The sequence below is a fragment of the Saccopteryx leptura genome, chromosome 5, assembly GCF_036850995.1.
Source record: "Saccopteryx leptura isolate mSacLep1 chromosome 5, mSacLep1_pri_phased_curated, whole genome shotgun sequence".
In the NCBI taxonomy this organism is placed as follows: domain Eukaryota; kingdom Metazoa; phylum Chordata; class Mammalia; order Chiroptera; family Emballonuridae; genus Saccopteryx; species Saccopteryx leptura.
The window spans coordinates 54,362,834-54,390,721 of NC_089507.1; the positions used below are offsets into that span (position 1 = coordinate 54,362,834).

The following is a 27,888-nucleotide window of genomic DNA, read 5'->3' on the forward strand; positions in this document are numbered from 1 at the left end:
TAGGTAATTCTGTGTTCAAAGAATTTTTTTTTATTTTTTAAAAAGTTTATTACAATGTGAATATTTATATCTCATTTATATATTTCAGAACTTCAATGTAAGTTTCCATAAACTATACCTGGTTTGCTAATAATCAAGACATGTTCCCAATTAAACTTTTAACAAAGTTACTATTATATAAAATAAATTTTTTCTTCTCTTTAAAATTTTTTTCCTATAAGAATCCTAGAATATAAACTAGTTACTAAATAGCTACTTTATGTTGCATGTACCATGGCCTGTAATTTATATACTGCAATTTATATACATTCTTTCCATCATAGTGACTCTAACAATAATACTTCACAGATAAGAAAACTGAGAATCAGAGGGTATGTGTCCAAGGTGAATTAACTGTGAAACTCGAATATGGACCCAACTGCTACTCCAAAGACTATATATTCATTTTGCTACATTATATTGTGTTTTATAAATAACAGAGTATTTTCAGAAAATGAGAAAATGGGTAAAAAAAAAAGAAATAATAATCTATAAATTAAATATGCAGGTACTAGTTCATCAAAAGCAAATAGTATTGTCATTTTGCACCATATTCCTTACATGGGATAAATACTCATTTGAATATGAACGTGTATTCCGGGTCCACCTGACAGCATGGGTGGCCCCTTACATGTTAAACTGAATTTAACAATTAGAACTTAATTCCCTTAGTTTGGCCAATGCAAATATTGTGTCTGCTAAAATGCAAGCAACCTTGAGAAAGATAACACACTGAATGAACCATTTATCCCTTCCGAGAAATAAATGTGAAGACAGAGGACAGTGAGTACTGAAGGAAAGGAAAGAGCAGCAAGGCTGAAGAAAGAAAGCTTGGAAAAGGGAATCTGAGAACATGAATTAAATAGTTCCTTACCTTCATAACTCTAGCCTAAGACTAGTCCTGTAATATGTTAAAGTACCCTGAAATAATTACATGATTTACAAATACTGCTGCTCACTTTCAGAAAATGCATGTATGTCATCCAACAGAGTTTGAGAGCCATAAGTGAACCTATAGCCTATGCTCTTAGACTATCCTCATAGAATCACTATGTTTTCATCATTTTCCTGCTTTTTCAATACCTCAAACAATGTGCAAAGTACCAGAAGACAAATGAAAGTATTTTGCAACTTAGAAATTTATTGGGTGTATACTAGTTATCATCATATATATACATATATACACACACACACACACACACACACACACACACACACACACACACACACTGATAATGACCAATGGATTTAAACAAAAGATCTCTCTCTATTAAACGCATGGAGTAACACGGTAGTAAATATGCACTAGGTAGAGAAGGAGTGAGGAGTGTCCTGCCACAGAGAAAAGCGAAGCCCGACTCCCACACTGGAGCAGAATCACGCAGCAGTTCATGAGCCCCACGTCGCAGGTGCTCCAGGTCCTCATCAAGGACCTGCACTAGGCATTACTGCCAGCACAGACACAGAGATCAGTCTCCCCACAATCAAATCTCTGGTGAATATTCTTGTACATTCTGGTTCAGGGAAAGAACTCGAAACTTGAGGGAATGAACTCAAGTATCACAGAAGCGAAGCGATGAAGGGGAGAGTTCCCGTAGCAAAGGATGAATCGGGATCTTGGATATGGACTGACAAAGCTTACCCCAAATTAATTCCTTGAGCATAAATACTTCCCATTCAAGCTGGCATTCCCAGTACACTTTAATAGAAGATTTTGTGCTTCCCAGGGTCTCCTGTCGGTAGAAATTGTTTAATGTATTCAGGTGGTTATGCAGTAACTAGAGAACCTTGGCTTTGTCTAGGCTGCTCCACACCCTGACTGATGGTACAGGGCCCATGAGCATCTGCCTGCACCAACAATCCCAGTTATGACTCTCTCTAGCTATCAGTTTACTGTTTCACGCAAAGGAGAAAGCAACGCTAGTTAATGTATGGATTTCCCATCTCTTCTGAGGGGAATTTACACAACCAGGCTCTAGGCAATATACTGATATCTGGCTTAAGTGACTAGAGAGCCAGAAAATGTAAGAAGACTACAGGGAGGCTACTTCACACCCAAGAGGACACACAGAGCCTCATGTTTATAGTAAACCATACATTCCAGATTTACCGGGACAGTTCCATTTTTCCTGTTAGACAATACATTCTGAATTTTTATTCACAATAAAGATGGTGTATTGCTATAGAGCTTTGTCTTCTCTAATGCTAAATAGTAAATCACTCCTAAAATGTGCCCATAAAAGCCATTTCTGAAAATAAACCCGGAGTGAGTCATTTTCCAGGTAGAAATTGATATAATCATGGGACAAGATGCACTCAGGAACCTCTCCGGCTGCCATCCTCTGGACGGTAGGTTAACAAACTGACAAAGGAGCTACCCTGTCATCTGCCACTTATTAGCAGAATAAGTACTGGGCTGTGCTTTGTGCTTGAGACTATGTCATCTCTAATTCTCACTACAGTCACGGTAGGCAGGTATTACTATCTCTAGTCTTAAATAAGAAAGCAGGACTAAGAGGCCTTATGCTAGCCAGCAAGAAGCCAAAGGAAAAATTCAATTCTGGTCATTTTCAAGTGAAGGTTATGCTCTTATGCTCTTATTCACTTCCAAATAGATGAACATCTTACTGTCAACTTCTAATGATGTAAGAAGGAAAGCTGCCACAAGAACGATGACGTCCTGCCTACCCACAGGCAGCCAAACAAGTTTTCTCAAGTGTTTTCAGAATTATCTGAAAAAAGACTCTTAAATTCTTGGTATTTGGCAGAAAGAAAATTAAAAAAAAAGAGTGGTGGGTAAAATTCACAGCTCTCAAAAGTATTTAATCTCAGATTACAATTACATAAGAATACCAAGTCATGTCCAATATTAATTTGTAATTTTCTGTGTTCAGAAATTACACATTTCACAGGCCCAAATACTTCCACAAAGCAATAGAGCCGAGAATCAAGGAATGAACTACAGTGTCAGAAAGCAGCAAGTTAACACAGGAACTTGACTCAGTTTCCTCATTTGTTAACTGGAGGTTAGTAACAGTTCCATTTTCACAGGTTTGGGGAGGGAATTAAATGAGATAATGCTAAGAATTCAGTCAGAATTAGCTATTTTAACTTAAATGAAAGTTTGCTACTCGTTAAAATAATGCCTCTGTGCCACTTTAATATATGAAGCTATTCAATTGTCAGCCAAGATGGCTGAAGGACCACAGCAATAGGCATGTAAAGGCTTTTGTGGGCTGTAAGTTTCACAAGCACAGAGGGCTGGGCCATCCTGTGCTCACCTACCACCCGAGCAAGACTCAGACACAGTGCATTTCCCACAATCCACTGGCATGGGTGCACGCATGGTCCATCTCCCTACTCGTAGGTATGTACAGTCTGCAATCTTACCTAAGAGCAAACCCTCGACTTATATACCACATCATAGCCCCACTTGCCTAGGCAAGAACAGTTTCAGTAATTGTCCTTTCCCTCTTTCCTCATCAATTTTTCCCACATCACTAGAGCATTCACACCAGCAAATATCCCCATCTCTAACAACAATAACAAAACCTTCTTGACGACATATCAGCTGCAGGCAAATCCACTGCTTCTCTCCCCGTTATAGCAATACCTTCAAAAGATTGACTATATGAGATGCCTTCCATTTCCCTCTTCCCATTCCTGTTGTCTCTCAAACCCACTCCCATCGGGCTCTTGTGTAGGTCACCAGGAACCACAGGTTGCTGAAACCAACACTCCACCTTTATACTTGCCCTATGAGCAGCATTTGACTCAGTTTCTCTTTCCTACTTGAAATACTTTATTTAGCTTCCTGGACACCGTTCTCTTCCAGTTCTCCTCTTTCCGTACTGGTCTCCCCTCTCATCCTCCCTCACGTCCCCTATTCCCAAGACTGTATCCACTACGGTGCTGCAGGACCAGACCTTCTGCGCCTACCCTCTCTAGCCCGGGGAGCTCATCTCCTCCCATGGCTGTGAATGCTTCCACATTCACATATCACTAGCCCAGGCTTCGTCCGTCTGTGAGCTCTTCCTTTGTCAATGAAACTGCCTACAGATCCTCTCCATATGGACACTCCTAGGCACCTCAATTTAACATTTCCTCAATTTAACATTTCCAAGAGTCAATTTTCTACCTTCTACTTTCAAATCTGTCCCTCACCTATGTCAGTAAAAGTCAATCCCACCCTCCCACTTACCTGGACCAAAACTTGAGTAAACCATCTTTAACTCTTCTCACACCACACACCAAATCTCTTCACAAATTCTATTGACTCTATCTTCAAAACATCTCCAGACTCTGACCACTGCTCACCACCTCTCCTGCTACAATCCTAAGGTAGTTTTTTCAATTGCCGGTCTACAGGCCAGTCTACCAGAAATTTCGTGCAAGTCCATGAAAGAGTTAACCGCCCTGATGTTTTATGAAGATTATAAACCCAATGACTTTAGTGGAATTTGTTTATACTAAGGGTGATTTCTGCCTTAGCAGTCCCTGAAATAATTCTCTTTTCACCGGACCCCAAGTATAAAGAGGTTGAAAATGATTGCCTGAAGCCAAACAATCATCATCTCAGTTTTGAATAAAACTCATAACCATTATCCTTGCTGCTGCTGCTCCCCTTTAAAGGTTATCCTCAACAAAGAGCTAGAGTATTCCAACTGGCAGATCATGCCAGACTTCTCCTCAAAACCAATCCTAGAGTAAAACAGCTCACAGTCCAGCACTGGGAATCCCTCCAACTTCAGGCCACTATACTTGCTATTTCTTCTGCCCAGTGTCTCCTTCTGACTCAGACAGGTGCATGGCTCACCCCTAAGTTCCTTCAGGCCTTTGATTAAATGTGACTCTCTTAGTGAGGACTGTCCTGATCACCATAAGCAACTCATCACTCTTTTTCTTTTTGTATTTCAGTGAGAGGAGGGGAGGCAGAGACAGACTCCTGCATGTGCCCCAACTGGAATTCAGCCGGCAAGCCCACTAAAGGGCAATGCTCTGACCATCTGGGGCGTTGCTCCATTGCTCAGCAACCAAGCTCTTCTTAGCACCTGAAATGGAGGCCATAGAGCCATCCATCCTCAGTGCCCGGGGCCAACTTGCTCCAATCGAGCCATGGCTGCAGGAAGGAAAGAGAGAGAGAAGTAACCAGGAGAGGGGTGGGGAAGCAGATGGGTGCTTCTCCTGTGTGCCCTGACCAGTAATCAAACCCAGGACTTCCACACGCTGGGTTGATGCTCTACTGCTGAGCCAACTGGCCAGAGCCATCATCTTTCCCTATACCACCTTTACATTTCACTTTTCTGCACAAAATTTGTTACTATCTCAATCTATAAATTGTATTTATATCTTTAGCAGAGGCGGATTAAGGTCAGTTGAGGCCCCCAGGTGCAGAGAAAATACTGGGCCCCGTACATTAAGAAAAAAGTGTAAAGTTGGGGTTTTGCAGGGCCATTTAGAAGTCGGGGCCCAGGGCACATGCCTGGTTCGCCCGCCATTAAATCCACCTCTGATCTTCATTATTTCTTTGTAACTACTAGCATATAAGCTTCAAAAGGGCAGGGATTTTATTTATCTGTTCCCTTAACTACAGTTCCCCAGTGCCTAAAACAGACCCTGAAGTCATTCAATAAATATCTGTGAATGAATATATGAATGAGTGAGAGCAATCTGAACCTGAGGGGGTATCTAAAATTTTAACGCATCCTCTTTACCCCAAATAGTAATTTACTACCAAGCGATCAATGCCAGCAAACTATACAAGTTATCATGTACCTCTACAATCAAAATTTTGCTCACAAACATTGTATACATTTCTCATAGCTCCTGTTGGCCTATAAATTAAACATTTCATAGTACTGTATCCAGGTCTTATCATTTAAGTTACTAAGAACAACAACAACAAAACTATCTAATTGTTAAAACAGACCTCTTGGAATGCAGACACAGTGCCCCTCACACTAAGAAGCAGGCAGCAGGAAATTAGCAATCACTATTGATCTTTATATAATTATAACTATACAAATCAAAAATAAAAACGACCTTGAAAAATCATCTAGTCTTTGCTTCTTTCTTACAATTCAGGCATCTCATGTGGATGGCATTTCTTTTGCTTAAGTTAGAGGTGGAGTGCCTTTAACCTACTCCTGCTCGTTAGGAGAGTTTTCTCTGAGTATTATAGGCCTCTTCGTCCCCGTTAACTCACACCTGAACCTCCGACTCCCCACCCCCTTCCCGTAAAGTAGAGTGAAGGATATAACTGGTAAGTCTGGGAACAATAAGAAGTTTGCAAAGCTCAGCACCTCCTCCCTCGTCATTCCTCCTCTTGGGAAGGACAAATGACAAGGAACACATGTTCTCTTCCATGTCCCGAGGGGCAGGCAGGCCCCATGGCGGGGCCTGTCACACGGTGGCTGGGGTGCACTGTCAGCCAGAACACTGCCTCACCGAGTGAGAGCTCCATGCTGCACCCTGGCCTTTTCTATAAAAGATATTTTCACTGTCTTTAGATTTGCTATTTTTCAACTTGTTCAGAACCTAGGCAGGTAAGAGGGTATGTTTTCATTTTGGATATCCTCAGAAACTTGAACTGCTTTCAAGAAAATTATTGTCACATCTCTGCTGGCAGTCTAATTAGAACACTAACAATTCTTGTCAGAGAATTCTCTCACATCCAGATTCCTCATGCTAGTTTAACCTGATGCTTCTTCCCTTTGTGCTGCATGGAAAAATGAAAAAACTACATTCTTGTGTAAATGTACACGTATAGATGTGGGACATATGTATACATCTGTACACACACATGCACAAATATTACACAATGTACATCAAAGGCTCTGAAGAGTTAATGTTCTACGCTTACACATATGTACAGACCTTTGAGCTAGTCAGACTTACTGTTTTCATGTCAATTGTGTTATAACTTTCTAATAGTTTCCAAACTTAAATCATTTTTGAGGCTTTGGACCCATTTACACATGTCTGTGTTTAAGCATAACACCCCGCACATAATAGGCCCTCAGTAAATATAGCATAAAAGAAAAGCAGAAATTTCCTCAAACTGAAACCTGAAAAGGACAACTCTCCGCTGAAAATAATGTCTTACACTCACTTTATCCTTAAAAGACCCAAAGCAAATTCCTCATTTTACTGGAATATTTAGTTTGCCTTACTGATTTCACTATTTCTGTTCATGGTGTCCTAAATCTCTCAAACCTCCAGGCTAGAAAACTGACTTCATTTTAACCTGTACCCCAATTAATATCATTCAAATTCTATTGATCTCATCTTAGGAATTTCTTCCCTTTCTTCTAATCACCTTCAAGTCATCGCCTCACACCAAAAGGCTGCCGCCAGTGCCAAGTCCTAACTCCCCACATATAATTTCTCATTACCAAATATTGTATAAATTGTACCAAAGTGTTATCTAAATAATTGCTAGGAAACTTGTTTCGAAGCCCCACATTTAAAATGCCTAGGTTCTGACAGCCAGCATCAGTTAGCAGCTTGGCCCATCTCAGGCACCTCCAAGCCCACTGCAAGTACATCCATCTGCAGATTGCTTTGTAGCTCATACCAAGGGCAGGGCACAGGCAGAGGATGACCTTGGCCTGAACCTCCCAAGAGGCCTCGGAACGAACACATCAGGTGGCCACCCTCAGACCAGAGCACCCTCAATCACTTCCACAATGCCACACTCAAAGGGCAGACTCGGCAGGTGCCAGAACCCCACTAAAGTGAATCTTGCTCTAAAGGGTCAGCCGCTGAATAACAGCTCCTCCACTGTAACCATGGCCAGTGCTGACAACCAGTCAGCCTGGGGGTCAATGCTTCCCACTGATGTGCCAACAGCAATCAAGGCTCAAGTACAACAAAAGGGTGCTTACAGCCCATTCAAGGGACACATCTAAAGCACTGAGCTCAGTTGATCATGAAGACATGCCCCTAGGCACACCTACTACATAAGGCCTCTCTACTAAGACTAAGAGATATAGCAGTCTACCTAACACCTAGAAACAAATACAAGGAGGCAACCAAAATGAGGAGACAAAGAAGCATGTTCCAAATGAAAGAATACAACAAAACTCGAGAAAAGGAACTAACCAAAATGAAAATAAACAATCTACCAGATGCAGAACTCAAAACACTGAGAGCAGTGAGAACTTCATCAAATAGATAGGAAACACAAAAAGGAGATAGAAAACACAAAAAAGAACGAGTCAGGAATGAAGACTACAATAACTGAAATGAAGACTATATTAGGAAATCGACAGTACACTAGATGAAGTAGAGGATTGAATCAGCAATCTGCAAGATAAGGTAGCAGAAAACACAATCAGAACAGCAAAAAAATAGCCCTGGCCAGTTGGCTCAGTGGTAGACCGTCGGCCTGGTGTGCAGAAGTCCCGGGTTCAATTCCCGGCCAGGGCACACAGAAGAAGCACCCATCTGCTTCTCCACCCATGCCCCTCTCCTTCCTCTCTGTCTCTCTCTTCCCCTCCCGCAGCTGAGGCTCCATTGGAGCAAAGATGGCCTGGGCGCTGGGGATGGCTCCTTGGCCTCTGCCCCAGGTGCTAGAGTGGCTCTGGTTGCAACAGAGCAACACCCTGGAGGGGCAGAGCATCGCCCCGGGTGGATCCCGGTCGGGCGCATGCAGGAGTCTGTCTGACTGTCTCTCCCCGTTTCCAGCTTCAGAAAAATACAAAAAAAAAAAAAAAAAAGAACAGCAAAAAAATAAAATAGAAGGAGTCCAAATAAAATGAGGATTACGGAGTCTCTGGACAACATCAGGTATACCGACATTCATGTCATAGGGGTACCAGAAGAAGAAAAGAGTAAGAAATTGAAAACCAATTTGAAGAAATAATGACTGTAAACTTCATTAACCTGGTGAAGGAAATAGACATACAAACCCAGGAAGTGCAGAAAGTCTCAAACAAGATGAACCCAAAGAGGCCCATACCAAGACACATCATAATTAAAATATTAAAGGTTAAAAACAGAAAGAGAATCATGAAAGCAGAAAGAGAAAGGCAGTTAGTTACCTATAAAAACAACACAGAATAATTGCTGGCGAGGATGTGGAGAAAAGGGAACCCTCCTGCACTGCTGGTGGAAATGTAGACTGGTGCAGCCACTGTGGAAAACAGTATGGAGATTCCTCAAGAAATTAAAAATCGAACTGCCTTTTGACCCAGCTATAACACTTTTAGGAATATACCCCAAGAACACCATAGCAGTGTTTGAAAAGAAGAAATGCACCCCATGTTTATGGCAGCATTGTTCACAATAGTGAAGCTCTGGAAACAGCCCAAGTGTCCGTCAGTGGACGAGTGGATTAAAAAGCTTTGGTACATATATACTATGGAATACTACCCAGCCATAAGAAATGATGACATCGAATCATTTACAACAACATGGATGGACCTTGATAACATTATACTGAGCGAAATAAGTAAATCAGAAGAAACTAAGAACTATATGATTCCATACATAGGTGGGACATAAAAATGAGACTCAGAGACATGGACAAGAGAGTGGGGGTTACGGAGTGGAGGGAGGGAAGGGAGGGGGTTGGGGAAGGGGAGGGGCACAAAGAAAACCAGTTAGAAGGTGACAGAAGACAACTGGACTTTGGGTAATGGGAATGCAGCATAATCAAATGTCAAAATAACCTAGAGATGTTTTCTCTGATCATATGTACCCTGATTTATCAATGTCACCCCATTAAAATTAATTTAAAAAATAAAAATAAATAAAAAAAAGAAAGCTCCCATAACACTGCCAACTAATTTTTCAACAGAAACTTTGCAGGCCATAAGGGAATGGCATAAAATATTCAAAGTGATTAAAAGCAAGTACCTATAACCAAGATAAATCTACCCAGCAAGGCAATTTAAAATTGAGGAAGAGATAAAGAGCTTCCCAGACAAGAAAAAAGGAGCTTATGACCACCAGTTCAGTATCACAAAAAATCTTAAAGTGTTAAAGGGACTTCTTTAAAAAGAAGAAGAAGAAAAAAAATATATATATATACAGCTGTATTTCTAAAATATAAATAATAAAATGGCAATTACTACATATCTAGCAATAATTATTTTAATGTAAATGGATTAATGCTCCAATCAAAATAAACAGGATGGCTGAATGGATAAGAAAACAAGCCCCTTACATATGCTGTCTACAAGAAGCTCTTCAGATGAAAAGACACATATAGACTGAAAGTAAAAGGGTGGAAAAGATATTATATGAAAATATAAACAAAAAAAACAAGCTAGGTATCAATACTTATATCAGATAAAATAAACTTTAAAAGAAAGGCTTTATAAAGACACAAAGAAGGACCCAGCAATTCCACTTCTGGGTATTTATCCAAAAAACCCAAAATACTAATTCAAAAAGATATACGCATCTGTATGTTCCCTTGTCACATTAATTACAATAGCCAGGATATAGAAGCAACCTAAGCGTCCATCAATAGATGAATGGATAAAGAAGAAATGGTGCATGTATACAATGAAATATGACTCAGCCCTACAATAGAATGAAATTTGTCATCTGCAGGAACATGAATGGACCTAGAGAGTATTCTTACAAGTGAAACAAGTCAAACAGAGAAAGACAAAAACCATATGATTTCACTTATATGTGGAATCTAAAAAAACATACAAATGAACAAACAAAACAAACTCACAGATACAGAGAACATTCTGATGTTTGCCAGAAGGGAGGGGTGTTGGGAGGGGGGGAAAAAAGGAAAAAAGATAAGAAGTACAAATTGGTAGTTACAAAATAGTCATTGGGATGTAAAGTATGGCATAGGTAATATAGTCAATCTTGTAATAATTATGCATGGTATCAGATGGGTACTACATTTATTAGGGTGATCACTTCATTAATTATATAAATGTCTAATCACTCTGTTCTACATGTGAAACTAACAGAATATTGTATGTCAATGGCAATTTAAAATAAAAAATATTTTTAAAAAATAATAAAATGCTTAGGTTCTACAGCTCAGTATCTTTGGGGTGGTGAACACACAATGCAGTGTACAGGTGATGTGTTGTAGAATTGTGCACCAAAAACCTGTATAATCTTGTTAAACAATGTCACCCCAATAAATTTAATAAAAAAGAGAAATAAAAGAAAGACTTTTGCCTAACCAGGCGGTGGATAGAGTGTTGAACTGGGATGCAGAGGACCCAGGTTCAAGACCCCGAGGTCGCCAGCTTGAGACCCAAAGTTGCTGGCTTGAGCAAGGGGTTACTCAGTCTGCTGTAGCCCCACAGTCAAGGCACATATGAGAAATCAATCAATGAACAACTAAGGTGTCACAACAAAAAACTGATGATTGATGCTTCTTATCTCTATTCCTGTCTGTCTGTCCCTATCTATCTCTCTCTCTCTCTCTCTCTCTCTCTCTCTCTCTGTTTCTGTAAAACAAAAACAAAAACAAAAACAAACCTGGTGAGAAAGCTAGAAAGAAATAGAGGTAAAAAAAGACATTTTATGTCAGTACTCATCTGTAAAAATGAGGGTAAAAGAATTTAATTCATAGAATTGTTGTAAAAACTATATGGCCTAATCTAAAATCTTAAGAACACTGGCGCATAGCAAGTGCTCAATAAATATTACGTATTACTATTACTATGTTACTCTCTCTGAAATGTTTCAGTGGCTCATCATAACTGCAGGATAAAACAGACTCAGAAATTCATATCTATTTTTCATGTTAGACCTAAAAATTGTTTGAAAGACCATCTATTAATCAAATCCTCTCACTTTATAAGATAGTGAAACTCAGAGAATAGGTAACTTAAGCAAATCAAAGTTTACCTTTGATATTTAAGGCCCTCTGCAGTCTGTTCCTAATATCTTTCCAACACCATCTCTTGTATTAGCCTATCAAAACACTGTAATGTGCTCACCAGACCCAGCTAAATCATGCCAGCCTTCACAGTCCTGCTCTATCTACTGTATCACCCAGGGGAAAAGAACTGCTACTTTCTCTTCATCTATGCAGATTCAACCCAGCCCTCATGGCCCAGCTCAAATCCCATCTTTTCCAAAAAATCTTCCCTGCTAACTAGTCCAGAATACAATCTGGTCTAAACTTCCTAGTTCTCACTGTCATGCACTGTCTGCAGAAAAGAAAAATCTCTACGGAAGAGAAATTCTATGCTTATGTCTTATCCTTAGAGAGATTCTAAGGGCAGACATGTGGTCTCTTACTGTGTTTAAATGTTCCCAGAATACATCAGTCTTCGGGGGGGGGGGGGGAATTGATTATTTTTGGAAATGGGAATTCTTGGGAGGGAACGCTCTCACAGTATGACACTGTGGCCCATGCTTTGGCATGCTCCCAACTCCTTCACACATTCAGTCGCATATGCTCACGACTGAGGACAAGAAATTTGGTCTCTCTTAAGGCTGTCGTAAAATGATACACAAATATCTCCTAGGGAGACAGACCGGTCGTCCCCAGCACATTTCAAACCCCAAACTATAGAACAATAAAAGAAAAAAGAGTTCAGTAATACAATTGATGCTGCTAGGCCCTGGAGTGACTACAGTAGAAAGCTCCCATGGATCACAGCAATTTTCAGGTAATCTAATTAAGACCAAAGGCACCCCAGGCACACAGATTATTGGAATACTGTGATTGATGCAGTCTGGCTTTAATCCAGGCTGGAAGAGAGTAAGGTATAATAATGGTTCAGCACTAAAGGTTCAGTCAGAAAGCACTGTGTTTGAATTCTGGTTGGCTTTGAGCTGATGCATACTTTGACATCCCGCAAGCATTTTATGAAAAGTAAGGCTCAGAGAAGTTATCTGTAAAAATAGAGATAATAATAAGCATTGAACCAGGTAAGACACATACAGGGCCTACCCCATCCAATAACATCTCATTAAATGAAAAACCAGCTGATGATGTTATCACCATCACCATCATCCCCTAGCTAGAAGAAGGAAATCAGTCTCAGATTCCTTCCACGTCCCAGCGCCCCTCAGCGCTCCCTCCCCACTCTATCGCCACCGCTGCCTTATGTTTCTGATGCAGTTAAAAGAGACCTTCAGCTCCGTGTCAACAGAGGGTCTGAAGTCCAGGCTGACTGTTACAACCCATGCTCCATTGCCCAACTCAGAGACTAGGATTCTCTCCCAAGAATCAGCTAATTGCTCTATTATAAAAAGGCAGTTCCTAGAGGCAATTTCCTTTATCAGGTATAAATTCTCGGTAGGCAACAATCTGGCCACAAGAATGAAATCAAATAAGCATTTTCAAGATCTGCTAAAGAAGTAGCCCCAACAACATTTCCAAAAATTGAGCCAAAGGAAAGAGAATGACTTTCATCAGAAATGACAGGAGCCAGCTGCTCTGGGAAAGACGGGAGTGGGGTGAAGAGTAAACCTTAAAAAGGACACCACACGCCAAAGAGCTTACCAAGGCTGTGAACGCTAATGGAGAAGGGGACACATCTTCTCTTGAAGGCAATTAAACATTAATTGTGACACATGCTGAACTTCTGAACACAGCCAAGTTCTCTGTCCTCATTTCATCGCCTCTAGGCAGAGAAATTCTTTGATGTCTTTTATTTTAGTTGCAAACCCATTTTTAGAGTCAAAGAGTTTTGGTTTTTTTAATCAAGCTATTTAAGGAAAAAAACAAAAAAGGTGTTTGGGGGGTTACTCTTACTCATTAAGAAAGAACAAATAGTTGTACACTTAAAAATTCTTCTCATTTTTTTAAATCTGGCCTTTTCATAAATATTTGTTGCAATTGCACAATGTTTATGTTCAAGAGAGTCATTTGGGAAAAAACAGCACATTCTTTACTGTTGCAGAACATGAAATCAGGTAAGATAAGACCTTTCCCAAAAATTACTAAAGCCTGAAGAAAAATGTTATTTAAAATAAGAATACCCAGCTTTTTTTTTTTTTTTTTTTTTTTGCTACAGCTTAAGGTAATCAAATAATCAATAACAGGATAAAAAGTAGAAGAGAATTATTTTTTAAGTGAGGTCCAAATGCCAAAATTTTAACATTCCAAACTTAGTTTTTAAAGAAGCACTTCTGTATTTATCTGGCTGTATTTATCATCACTGGAAGTGGTACAGACTCGAGAACTATATTAGGCATCCTAAAAATTAATATTTCTTGTACATTTTACAATTTGTTGATAGATAATACTTTTAAAAACTAATTTAATTTGAGTCTAAAATTTAAAGCCAGGAAAATCAGCTTTTGTCTCCAGGGCCAAAGGCTGGGGAAAATATGACAGATAAGAAATGTGGATAGCATTTTTAAAGACTTTCACTGAAATGTTACTTGTAGTAATTATATTTTCCAAATCTAAAACACTCTGGATCATGGTTTAACGAAAGTATGAGAAACTGGGTCGGTCCACAAGGCTACTGCATCAGTTTCCTGCTGCTCCTGTAATAACCTGCCACAAACTTGGTGACTTAAAACCACATGAATTTGTTCTGCTACAGTTCTAGAGGACAAAAGTCTGCAATTAGTCACACAGGGCTGAAACCAAGGTGTGAGCAGGGCTGCATTCTTTCTAGATGCTCTGGAGTGATCTGTTTCCTCACCTTTTTCAAATTCCAGAGGCCGCCTACATTTCCTGGCTCCTGGCTCCTTTCCTCCATCTTCAAAACCAGCAACATTCTCCAAGTCTTTATTACGCTGCCATCTTTCCTTCACCTCCCTCTTCCCTTTACAAGGACTGTCCCCTTGGATAATCCAGGATAATCTCTCTATTTCAAGGTCAATTGATTAGCAACCTTAATTCCATTGTAAACTTAATTCACCAGGTTCCAGAAATTCAGAAGTGACCGTCTTTGGAGCCATTATTCTGCCTACCTCTGCCACCAGGTTCCAAGCAGAGTGCTACAAAGTCCTCACATCTATGTCACTATGGTACATTTGTGCCACTGCAGCATTCATCCCACGCTCCATGCCCACTTTCTCTTAGGTTAACTAGCCCCCATTCCACACTTAGTCCCTATAAGTCACTAGTAAAATATCTCAACCGATGTCAATCAGAGCACCGCATCTCTGACCACAGTGAATGGTTCAAGGATAAGCTGATGACTAAAGCTAAGTAGCCAATAAAAGCCTTACCAGAAACTTCCTGTAGCTGTCAAAAAAGAAGTGTTCTGTCAAGTGGGGTAAAAGATAGAATGATAGTCTAGGGTTGCCGATGACAGTATCTGCCATTATGTGGAGGAACTGAGGGAGTAGACCTGGCAATCTCCTCCTGATAGAGAAATAAAACCAACATAGAGAAAAAATAAGAACAAATGAACAAACAAAAGAATGAAAGGCAGAAGAAAGAAAAAGGGAAGAAAGGAGGGAAGAGGGACAGAGACAGAGAGAGAGAGATTCCTAACATTATTCCAAGTTCTCAGATCCAGCTATACCTGACTTTGATTACCAGATCAATTTTATTTTCCTTAACCAGTGTCAACTTGGCTCCTGTCACTTGCACTCAAAGGAGTCATAATTAATTTAAGAATGTTCCCTCATTGAAATGGAAAAAAGAACTTTCAATAAATTAGCTGAAAAGAAAGAACTGTTTTTGGTATACACACTATGTAGGTGGGGTGGAATTATATGAAATAGCTATTTTTGTACCACTACTTACTCAACTCCCCCTCCCTCTACTGCTATATTCCTATGAATTAAGCAACACCTCATTATCAACATAAAGATAACACTTGAAAATAGAACTCTCAAAGAGTTGTCATATAGTGAGCTGAGTGGCTGGATGGCTTACAAGTCCACGGCACAGAAAAATTAAAGTTTCTGGAAATTCAGGGTGTCAGATCTGTCAAAAATGTAGGAATTAGAATGAGGTCACTCTCCTCGGCTGTTTTTGAAAAAGCACAAGACTAAAGCATACTGCTAATAATACCTATTATTCTAGTTTGCTTACTATAAGCCAGATTTTATGAGTCCTTTAGAATTGTATGAAGTAAGCAGTAGTAGTATGCCTATGTTACATAGAAGAAAGTGACACTTTGACACAGGTTAAAGTGATAAGTTAGAAATTGGTGGAGTCAGGGTTTTAAAACACATGGTGGACAGTCTGTGCCCCTAACCATTGATGGAGGAAAGGTGATGGATGTTAACAGGCACTCTACTGAATATACAGGTTCGATTTAAGATTAAGGAATAAACTCTACATATAAAAGAGAGAATTTTTTTTACAAATAAAAGAAAGAGAATTCAAATCATATGAATAATAATTTTAATCACTCTTTTTATTTGTGTGCATATATGCATATAAAAATATATGTACTATATATGAAGAAGAAATGTAGGAATGTGATTTAGTATCTACGATCACAGTATTTGAAGATTCATAGATTTAATCCTATTTACTTTCTACAAAGTTTTCTAAATTTTACTTTTGCTCTATCTGTCACTTCAAGAAGGAGATAGGCTGTTTCATGCTGCTCACAATTTGTTCTAAATTCCATAAAGATTCATCATGCTGAATTTGTGGCATTTTTATAAACAGGAGACTGACATTTTACCACAAAATCTCTCCTAGGGATTTACAGTCAGTCAGCAAAGTCATGTAAACGTATTTGAAAAATTAGGATGAATCAACTGCATGTGGGAATAGAGATTCCAAAGCTAGGAAGCCCTTCCCATGCTTTTCTATCTATTCTACAGAATATACAACTCTCACACTCTATTCAATCATGTGGATAAATCTTCTCATAGTACAAATAAAATTACAAAACACCTTCATAATATGATTTTCCATACTTTTGTGTACTTGATAACTAGAAAAATGATGAATTCATTTCATCTTTCATAGCTTGTGTAACCAAGTAATTAAAAATTATATTCAAATGTCAAGAAAAATGAAAATGAAACTAATTTAGAATTAATATTTTCTAAACCAACACTTTCCTATATTGCTAGTGGGAGTTCAGGTCATCCAAACATTTTCTTTTTTTCTTTTTTCTTTTTTTTTTTTTGTATTTTTTTGAAGTGAGAAGCAGGGAGGCAGAGAGACAGACTACCACATGCTCCAGAACGGGATCCACCCGGCACACCCACCAGGGGGAGATGCTCTGCATTGCTTCATTGCAACCTGCGCCATTCTAGTGACTGAGGCGGAGGCCATGAAGCCATCCTCAGTGCCTGGGCCAACTTTTGCTCCAGTGGAACCTTTGCTGTGGGAGAGGAAGAGAGAGAGATAGAGAGATAAGAGAGGGGGAAGGGCAGAGAATCAGATGGATGCTTCTCCTGTGCACCCTGGCTGGGAATCGAACCCAGCACTTCCACATGCTGGGCCGACACTCTACTGCTGAGCCAACAGGACAGGGCCCCAAACGTTTTCTAAAGCCATTTGTTAAAACGTATCATGGGAACTTGGTTTTACTCAGTCATCAACTTCTGTATCTCTCTTCTAAAGCAGTCATTTGAAAAGCAGGTAATGACTTTTTACAACAGAGTGTGGCAACATTCATTATGAGAAAATGAATTCCATTAGGGAAATAATTACATATATTAAGGCTTTTTAGTGTGATACAATTTAAATGATGTTTACAAGGAGTTTTCAATGATAGGAAAAATTATACTAAAATATTAAAACAAAACAGGTATACAAAAAACAGTGTCTGTGTATTAAAGGAAGAGTGAATAAGAATATGCTAAATTACAATAATAGTTTCATATTTGAGATGATTGTCAAAAATCTGAGAAATACAGAAAAATTCAAGACTACGATTATGATGGGCACATGCAAAACTTCTATAATCAGAGCAAAAACTAATTATTTAAAAGAATAATTCAACATTTTAAATAATAGAAGTAGCATAGCTTAGGAGTAAAAGTTGATCTCTATTAGAGAAACACTAGAGAGAGGGTTCCTAAAATTCTAGTAACAATCCTGTCAAGGAAGCATTAGAGCTTCATCTTAGTCATCACTGTCGATATATCCAGCCCAACTGGTATGGCCAACCTCTTCATATTAAAATCATTCATGATTTTTTTTTCTTTTTTTTTTTTCTGAAGCTGGAAACGGGGAGAGACAGTCAGACTCCCGCATGCGCCCGACCGGGATCCACCCGGCACGCCCACCAGGGGCAACGCTCTGCCCACCAGGGGGCGACGCCCCGCCTTGACCAGAGCCACTCCAGCGCCTGGGGCAGAGGCCAAGGAGCCATCCCCAGCGCCCGGGCCATCTTTGTTCCAATGGAGCCTCGGCTGCGGGAGGGGAAGAGAGAGACAGAGAGGAAGGAGGGGGGGGGGTGGAGAAGCAAATGGACGCTTCTCCTATGTGCCCTGGCCGGGAATCGAACCCGGGTTCCCCGCACGCCAGGCCGACGCTCCACCCACCGCTGAGCCAACCGGCCAGGGCAAAATCATTCATGATTTTACCAGACAATTTTTTATAATCCATTGTCCCTAATGGATTTCCAAGGTAATCTGGGCTGGCTACTCACAAACAAAAAATATTTAGAGATAATCATCCTGGAAGCAAAGATGACCTTGGGGATTTCTGAACATTTCTGAGCAATCATGATTATTTGGTAAAATGGCAAGGGCAAACAGTGATGGTATTTTAGATAAACAGCAATAATAAGTTACTGGTGAAATAGATAACATGCTGTATTTATTTTAATATTTTCATCTAAGAAGCTTAAAGCAGTAACATTAACCATTCTGATGCTCAAAGGAGGGATGGGAGATAAATCAGTCAAGTCAAGTGCATGATCTTTAGTTATATAAAAGAATAATGGGATGGGTAGATAAAATTCTAAATTTTACAAAGGATCTGTTTAACCCTTCTTTAAACCACACCTTTTAGCATTGCTGCTGTCAAACTAGATGGATATAGATTTCAGTCTTAACTTATTTTATTTCTCATAATGTCAGCAATAGGTCCCATGATCCCAAGTGGACATTAGTGAAAAATTAGTGGGCACTCAAAACCTGTAAATAATTCCATTGAATTTGCCAAATACTTATGCAGCACAAAAACACAAGTGTATAAAAACTAATAAGCCTAGGTCCTTAAGCTTTGTAGGGTTAAAAGAGAAGTCACAAGAAACCTTGACAAAAACGAATAATTATTTGTATAGCCAATGTCACCATCTTCAAATTTCTTGTGGACCAATTAAACCTGGAGAGGAACACAAATAAGAGCATTTGGGGAAGGAAATTAAAACCTACATAAATCCCAATGTTGCTAATACCCTACTTTCTACATCTAGTCATTGAGAAAAACAAATATTTGAGGACCCACAAGGTACCAAGCCTGTTTTATCAAAGAAACAGCAGTCATCAAGACAATGTTTTTGCCCTCATGAAGTGTACAGCAGAGGAATTGCTTACTACATGCCAAAGACTAGATGGAGTGACTCACACTAATCCTTGAAAACCAAATACATACCTGCAAATGATTAAAAATTATTTCTCAGTCAATTGGATATTTGAAAGAACAAGATTAGCAACTTTATTTTGTTCAGAATGAAATCTAATTGATTTTGAAACTGGGAAGCAGAAATAGGGCATGAAAAGATGAATATGCCCCAATTCCAAGGAAGGGGGAGGGGAAGAAAAATAGCTTAACACCAAAGCCTCACAGTGATTCTTCTTCTCATGATGATCAGGTAAGCTCTACATAATCATTTATGAAACCAAAATATTCAGGGGCCTGACTGGTGGTGGTGCAGTGGATAGAGCGTTGACCTGGGATGCTGAGCTTCCAGGTTTGAAACCCCGAAGTCACTTTCTTAAACACAGACTCATCCAGCTTGAGTGTGGGATCACCAGATTGAGTGTGGGATCACAGACATGACCCATGGTTGCCGGCCTCAGCCTAAGGTCACTGGTTTGAGCAAGGGGTCACTAGCTAGGCTGGAGTCCCTCACCCCCACCCCGGCCGGGTCAAGGCACATACAAGAAAGCAATCAATGAACAGCTAAGGTGCCACAACTATGAGTTGATGTTTCTCATCTCTTTCTCTTCTTGTCTGTCTATCTCTCTCACTCTCTTGCTTAAAAAAATACAAAAACAAAAAGACTCAGGGAATTCTTTTACAGATGTTCCAATTTCTACAGAACTCTGATTATTTCTTAAGCAAGCCTCCTTACCCAATGAGAGCAGCCAGAGAGCTGCCCACAAATACCCTCAGCCTCCTACCAAGGCCATATTCTGAGTCAGAAATGAAAGAAATCCTTGATATGCCATAGGAGTTTGTTAATGATCTCATGAAACACACCTACACTCATATGCATAAGGGATATACAATCACACATGCACTTATACGCACATATGAATATAGGTGCTTACATATGGGTATATGTAAGTATATATGGGTATAAATAGCTAGATGTGTAGGTAGGTATTTCCTCTATGGTTGACAAAGGAGCTGAAGGCTAGGTCACAGTTCAAAATCTACTAGTCCATTTTCTCCAGAGTGAATCATATTTGCCCATGTAAAAAGAAGGCATTTTCCCACTGGGTGGAGAGAGAAGGAAAAAGCAGCAATATCCCCTATGACACACTATATAGGTGATACATCTATATATATTCTAACCTGCTTTCATGACAAACTGCCCTCTATCTAAATAACAGTCTTTCTAGACTATAGGCTTGAAGCATATCAGATATATTTTTAAAAATTGGTTTCCTAAGCCAAATACTAAAGAGTACATATTATAGGATTCCATTTATAAAAAGCACACACAATAAAATCTGGCAAAATTCACCTATCTTGTTGCAAGTCAGAGAGTGGTTATCCTTCATGCAGGGGTAGTGCTAGGAACATGACACAAGCACAAGTAATGTTCTCATTGGTCCAGGTACATGAGAGTATTCCCTCCATGAAAAATCAGCAGGGGCCCTGGCCAGTTGGCTCAGTGGAAGAGCGTCGGCCTGGCGTGCAGGAGTCCCAGGTTCGATTCTCGGCCAGGGCACACAGGAGAAGCGCCCATCTGCTTCTCCACCCTTCCCCCTCTCCTTCCTCTCTGTCTCTCTCTTCCTCTCCTGGAGCCAAGGTTCCTTTGGAGCAAAGTTGGCCTGGGCACTGAGGATGGCTCTATGGCCTCTGCCTCAGGCGCTAGAATGGCTCTGGTTGCAACAGAGCAACACCCCAGATGGGCAGAGCATCGCCCCCTGGTGGGCATGCCAGGTGGATCCCGGTCAGGCACATACAGGAGTCTATCTGACTGCCTCCCTGTTTTCAACTTCAGAAAAATAAAAAAAAATCAGCAGGGTATGCACTTATGTGCATGGGCCTGCATATATATTATGCCTCAGTAGAAAGTATTTTTAAAATTTAACTTACTAAAAATTTATGGCTTGTCTCTAATACGTATTGCTCTTTCCTTGACACATTAAATTATCCAGAAATTATTCAGAGCCATGAAATTTACTCCAGCCAATCTGTGGAACTACAACTATACATTGATTAAGTCTACACATCTTATTAGTCTTTTCTAATTGTATAACTGATCAAATAACACCTCTGGACAGTTTTGTAAGATCACTTTTTTTTTAAAACAATTATTGGTAAAAAAGTTGATTCTCAGGTCCTAGCCGGTTGGCTCAGCGGTAGAGCGTCGGCCTGGCATGCGGGGGACCCGGGTTCGATTCCCGGCCAGGGCACATAGGAGAAGCGCTCATTTGCTTCTCCACCCCCCCCTCCTTCCTCTCTGTCTCTTTCTTCCCTCCCGCAGCCAAGGCTCCATTGGAGCAAAGATGGCCCGAGCGCTGGGGATGGCTCCTTGGCCTCTGCCCCAGGCGCTAGAGTGGCTCTGGTCCTGGCAGAGCATCGCCCCCTGATGGGCAGAGCATCTCGCCCCTGGTGGGTGTGCCGGGTGGATCCCGGTCGGGCACATGCGGGAGTCTATCTGACTGTCTCTTCCTATTTCCAGCTTCAGAAAAATACAAAAAAAAAAAAGAAAGAAAGAAAAGAAAAAGTTGATTCTCTGTAGGTGTGCATTTTACCAAACCCCCATATTAGCAAATTCTTTACACATGGGGACAAGGCAGAGAAATCTCATTACTGTCCATGAGATTTTTTTTTTAAATATACTTTTAAATCCCTCTTAAGAGGTACAGAAATGGTTATAACCTAAAGCTAAATGATAGCTACTTTTGTTGTCACAGGACTTGAATCAAAATCTATTTTTATCTTTATTTTTTTATCTTCACTCAACTTAAAAATAGTAAATAAAAATAAAAATAAAAGAGAGAAATCCCAAAAAGCAAAGGAACTTGGGCGGAAGTAAATCTCTAGCAATACAACCTTAGAGTGCCCTGCCCTCCCCTCTTTCAGCGGTGACTCATCTCCCTCCTACCAAACTGAGCACACTGTACTGCTTTCTTCCCTGCGGAACAGGGCCACCGAAGTCATTTATACTAGCAAAAGAACTCGACCTAAGTCTGACCCAGGCGTCTTACATGACAGCATGTTGATGCTATCTGAAAATTTAATCAAAGCAATTTTTTTTTTCCTTTGGTAGAGTAGACACTCTTAAAAGAGATTTTTAATTTACATATTGCAAAGTTGGGATGTTTCAGTAATCAAATGTTTAATTAATAAAAGTAAACCAGCTTTCTTTTCTTTACTCGTTTGGTTGAAAAATAATTCTTTAAAAAGATATATATATATATATGGCTGAGTGCTATCAACCACAAATGACAAATGTCTCTTTATAGACACTATATCTTTAATGCAGTTCTCAGTCACGCTCCTCCCCTCTCTGTCCTACTCTTACCATTGAGGTTAAACTTCGGGAAGGGTTCTGACAATGGTGAGCACTGAAAAGGAAGGCTACATATAGATATACAGCTATCTCTGGGGCAGCATGGTAGAGTCTCTGCAGTAGTTTACAAGCATGAAATCGCCCCCAGCTCTGGGTTATGTACTACAGCAGGTAACTATGTAACCTGTCAAGCTTCAATTTCCTAAAATCTAAAATAGGCACAATGGTGTCCCTAATTTGTTAATGTGGTTGGGAGAATTAGATGACATAATGCACATAAAGCAATTAATACTGTCTGGCACACAGTACCTGGGCGATGACTTGTAACTATGTTTGCAGTAATACAACCTTTCCACTGAAAGATGACTTTACAATATCACTTGACAAATACAGAATTTACACAGGCTAATACTCTGCCAAAAAGAAAAATTATCTTTTAAAGTAATCCAAGTTAATTTTGTATAAAAAGGCTTTGAATGGAGCCTGGCTCCTTGCCAGATGACTTTCAGTCTCTAAAGTCAGAACAAATATATTATTATAAACAGTTCCAAAAAGACCATGGACTTTGGGGAGACCTGTTACAAGTCACTTTTACTTTCTGAGCCTCAGTCTCCTCTTCCATAACATGGGAATCACCAGGTAATATTGAGGTTTTAGATGTTATTTGCAAAAAGCCTAATCATATCTTGTACATTAGTAGGTAATCATTTTAAAACAGATGGAATAAGAGGGTGTATTCAAAGCTGGTAAAATTAAAAAAAAAAAATCCATCCTCTCTACCTCATTTATCCCTCCTTTGTAGCATTCTTACATGTTGCCTTCTAGTCTAATCAGCTGTGCTCCTCCTAGGGCTACACAGGATGAAAAGATTTTATTTATCTCCGTATCTCCTTCCAGCCCTACATCACGGTCCAAGAACCTGCCCCAGCTTGTCCAAAGACAGTAATAAAGTGATGCTTGAGAAGTCCAACTGCAGAATTTTACTATAACTCACCCTGAGCAAAGTGGGATTCTCCTCTGGAAAGAGTAAGAGAAGAACAGAAATGTTCCTAGACTACAAATTATTATTATTTTTTAATCACAGGAGAAATTTTAGAAACAATATGTTGCTTAGTTTACTTCATTTCCTACTTTCTACTAAGATAAGAGTGACATCTGAGAACAAGGCTTACCTATTTGCACCATTTCTTCATTACCAGCCTGGAAAGGAGGGGGAAAAGTAAGAAAAAGAAACAGTTACTGGGTTTCATCTTATCACCTTGTGTGTTTTATTTCTACCATTAATGCTTTTCAGGAGCTAGCTAATCAGGAGATGCTGGAAACCGGGACTGGTGCCTAAAGGCTGTACCTGGGTTTGTAGAAGGTTCTTCTGCGGTGAGCACCAGCCAATTAGGTAACAATACGGGCAGGTAATTGTTATCCCATTTTAATTTTAACTAAACATTTATGAAGTTAGCAACATTAAATACTGATACTCAATATTCTTTTCTGAAAACTCCACATACTGGGTCAAGATTAAAAAAGAAAGTCAATATTATGCGTGCGAAAAGAAACCTAAAAGGGGGCCTGATTTATCAGATTTGAAGTCAAGAATAAACAATTCTATACTTTTTACACTATGTTCAGACCAGGCAGACCAGAGAAGCTACAAAAACTCACAGACGTATTCTGTACCTAAAGTCCCACCGGCCCTATGCTGATGTGAATTACTACAAATGGCTCGACTGGTCCAACTGAGCCTTCTTAAGGACTTCTAAGAGCATCGGGCTTCACCTTGAGTCTCCAAAGGGTGGGGGCTGGGCCAAAAAGAAACAGAGCTGCACTCAGCTTTAAAGAGGAGGAGCTGTGCAGAGGGGGAGGGGAAAAAAGCGGCCGGCTTCTCCAGCCTCTGGCCAGGAAAATGCAGGGCAGGAAACGTCCCCAGCCCCCTCCCCAACTGTCAAACCGCAGCGCCGCCGTAGTCCTCCCAGGGCACGTGTCTACTGGATCGCTCCCTGTCCGACCCAATGACTTCCTGACACCCCCGCCTCTGGCTGCCCGAAAAAGTTGTGAGTCCGTGAGGAGGGAAACCCCGCGCACCCGACTCCGGCAGCATCAACCAGAGCACTGGGATCCTGGACCCAGCGTCCAGAACTTCATTCAAGAGCCCAGACCGCCCTCCGGAAAGGGGAAACCCAGATGGCCCGGCGAGGATGCGAATTGGCTGCAGTTTGTCACCAGGAATTGTTACGAATGCCGCAAAGTGGTGAAGCCCTAGGTATGACAAGCCTGGACTCCCGGAGTGAGAGTCATAACCTCCCGTGCAATTCAACCCCCACCCCAAAAAGCCCCGCGCGCTGCGCCCAGCCCTCAAAACACCGTTCCTGAACGTACAAGATAACAGAGAAAGGGGGGGAGGGGGAGGAGGATAGAGAGGAGGGGAAACAGAGAGGAACTTTTTCAGGAAAAGGTTGGGTTTGAGTTTTTTTTATTTTCCACTTACTTGTCCATCAGCTGAAGTCCTAACCTGTACCAGAGCGGCTGCTATCAACCAAAGTGACAGGAGAACCATCACGAGTCGAGTTGACTTTTCAACTACTGGGCAAGTCAAATGCCCAGAGCACACACCCCCAAAATAAGTTTCTTTTAAAAAAGTGAAAAAAAAATTTTTTTTAATGCAGAATAATAATAATAATAAAGAAAAAAACTGATCTTCTGTGCTTTTTGCTTCAATGAAAATGAAATCTGAGCTCTGAGACTGGCCCCCTCCGCTCTGCAGTTCTTTCCACTTCACCTTCTCACCCCGTCCTCCCAAACAGAGTGTGCAGGAGCGAGAAGGTGCAGCGAGCCCGGCTCGGGCTGCGCCGGGAGAGGGGGAAGGGACGGGGGCTTCCCACTATCTCTGCCCAGAGCGGCTTTCTCTAGGCTTTTCGAGCACCATTGGTCCCTAAGGTTAGCGAGGAGAATGCTTGGGTTCCCTGGAGCACAGCAGGGGGAAGTATTAGCGAGAAAGCAGAGCGAGCGGGAGCCGGAGAAAGAGGCAGGGAGAGGGCGACTCGGCGGCGCACACAGAGGTGGGGGCGGGAGGAGCCGGCGGGGAGGAGGAGGAGGCAGGCGGAGGAGGTGGGAGGAGTGGGCCGCACGCCGGCTCCTGTTGCTCGCAAAGCGGTCGTCTGCTCCTTGCGGGCGACCGGCACGGCGCTAATAAGGCGGCCAGAGCCCCCCCGGGCGGCCCCTCCCGCCCCGGCGCCCACGTCACGCGGGGCCGGGGCCCGCGCCCCCTGCGCCCGGGGCGGCCGGCGAAGGAGGACGGGGCGCGGTGGGGAGGATCGCGAGCGGTCAGCCCCAGGCAGGGTCAGGGTTGGAAACCGCGTGGGGGCTCCTGCGGCCCGGGCTCGATCCACCACCCCCGATCTTCTCTTCTCCGGGGGACCCGCGGGTCCCTACTGCCCGGACAGGCACTGAGTTATTATAGGAAGAGGGTGGATCCAAGGACTGGTCCTGGGCTTTAGGAAATTCACCTCTTCCAGCCCCCACCGTGCTCTCAGTCAGGGAAAAGTCGCCCCGCAGAGAACCCCTGGAACTTCCAGGTCTTAATGACGTGACACCAGTCACCTCCCTCGTTTGGCGGGGGTGGTCTTCGCCCCCTTTAAGCTCTTGTCTAGGCTTTATTCGTTTATATTAATTTTTAAAGATACTGTGTCTCTTCCTTGACTCACTGGCTGCTTCTGTTTATCACTGGAGTACACAGGCCTCAGTGTACCTTCCTCTCACCAAGATTAAGTTATCAAACGATTTCTGCCCAGTGTGGCACGGAGATTCCAGAGAGTAGATGATACCAACCTGGGCTCAAGAGACAGGAGATGAACTTGCTGGAATCCAAACCCAGGCCCACTTTCTCGGGGTGTTTTCCAGGGAGCAGAGGGATGGAAAAGGACCATATGTATCTCCAGCCTCCATTGACCATGAAAGACAGTGATTAAGCACAAATTTAAATATAATCTTTAGGACATCAACTGCAAAGAGTCTTGCAGGAGCCTGTCTAAAACAAAATGTATAGAAGCTAATGCTTGTTTTGCTAAGGGATGCTTCCATAAGTCATAGTTCCTATTCTTTTTTTAAATAAAAAAGTGAGCTTGGAGGGTTTCCAGTACTTTGATTCATTATTTAATGGTTGTATCTTTAAATTTCCACAGCAAAATTTTCTGTTCACTGATGTGTTATCTGCTGGCTTGTCAAAATCATATATAAAGGACATTTGGACATTAGCATAGACAAACAAGAAACCAGATTACTGAATGACCTCATCTACTAACAGGGCGTAGTACATTAATTAGTTATTAGTTGTAATTATAATTAGACCCCAGCACTGAAGAGTCTCTAAATTACTTTTTTCCTTCAATTAAAGCCTTCAGCATTTTTGTAACCTGTCATTGACTTACTATTGAGGAGTGATTTACTGATTTTTGTGCCTCGTTTTCTTATTCATTAAAGAAATACTACTCATGTTCTATAAATAAATATTCTATCAATTTACACTGACAAAGTAAAAGAGAGTACAAATCAGAACACCCAGGTTTTGGCCCAACTAACAGCTCTCTGACCTTGACAAGTCACTAAAACTCTATTTTTGTTTTTATCCCTATGAGATATTTCAGCTCTAAAATTCTCCAATTCTAAGTGATCACAAATATTATATTTAGCCATGGTAGGATAGTAGTCCTTTTGTGTTAATTTTACGAAGTTCAGACATTTATTATCACTGTATTCTCTGACATAATAGTGTGACTTTCATGAAACCAGTGGCTTTAAACATTTTTAGCCAAGACCACAGAAATAAATGTATTTTACATTGTGACCCAGTAAAACTTTTATGATTCAGTACCTATACCTGCAACAACCCTGGTATTTTCTATACTGTTTGTTTCTTGTTTTTGATTTTCCCAAATACTGCTCAGGATCCATGTCATTTATTTCATAACCCAATCAGTCATGACCTCATTCTTAAAAACATTGATTTGAGAGTATATAATAAGGTTTATATATCTTGGATTCTAAATGAGTTGAGTTCTGATTAATAAGGATCTCCCAATATACTCTAAGACACAATTTCTCAAAATAT

The 27,888-nt window shown here is 40.9% G+C and overlaps 1 protein-coding gene and 1 long non-coding RNA gene across 2 annotated transcripts in view; one reads left to right on the top strand and one right to left on the bottom strand.

Moving 5' to 3' along the window:
* ADAMTS3 (ADAM metallopeptidase with thrombospondin type 1 motif 3) overlaps positions 1–25,385 on the bottom strand; it is a 262,766-nt gene extending 237,381 nt beyond the window's left edge. The window contains exons 1-2 of the mRNA XM_066385335.1: positions 25,270–25,385; positions 23,960–23,987 (exon numbers count right to left, since the gene is read on the bottom strand). Of these exons, the coding sequence (XP_066241432.1) occupies positions 23,960–23,987; positions 25,270–25,338 (97 nt within the window). The 5' untranslated portion in view covers positions 25,339–25,385. The remainder of the gene's footprint in view (positions 1–23,959; positions 23,988–25,269) is intronic.
* On the top strand, positions 24,684–25,477 carry LOC136405810 (uncharacterized). The gene is made up of 2 exons (XR_010751574.1): positions 24,684–25,044; positions 25,281–25,477. It is a non-coding gene; the product is annotated as an uncharacterized lncRNA (long non-coding RNA).
* The last annotated feature ends 2,411 nt before the right edge of the window (positions 25,478–27,888 follow it).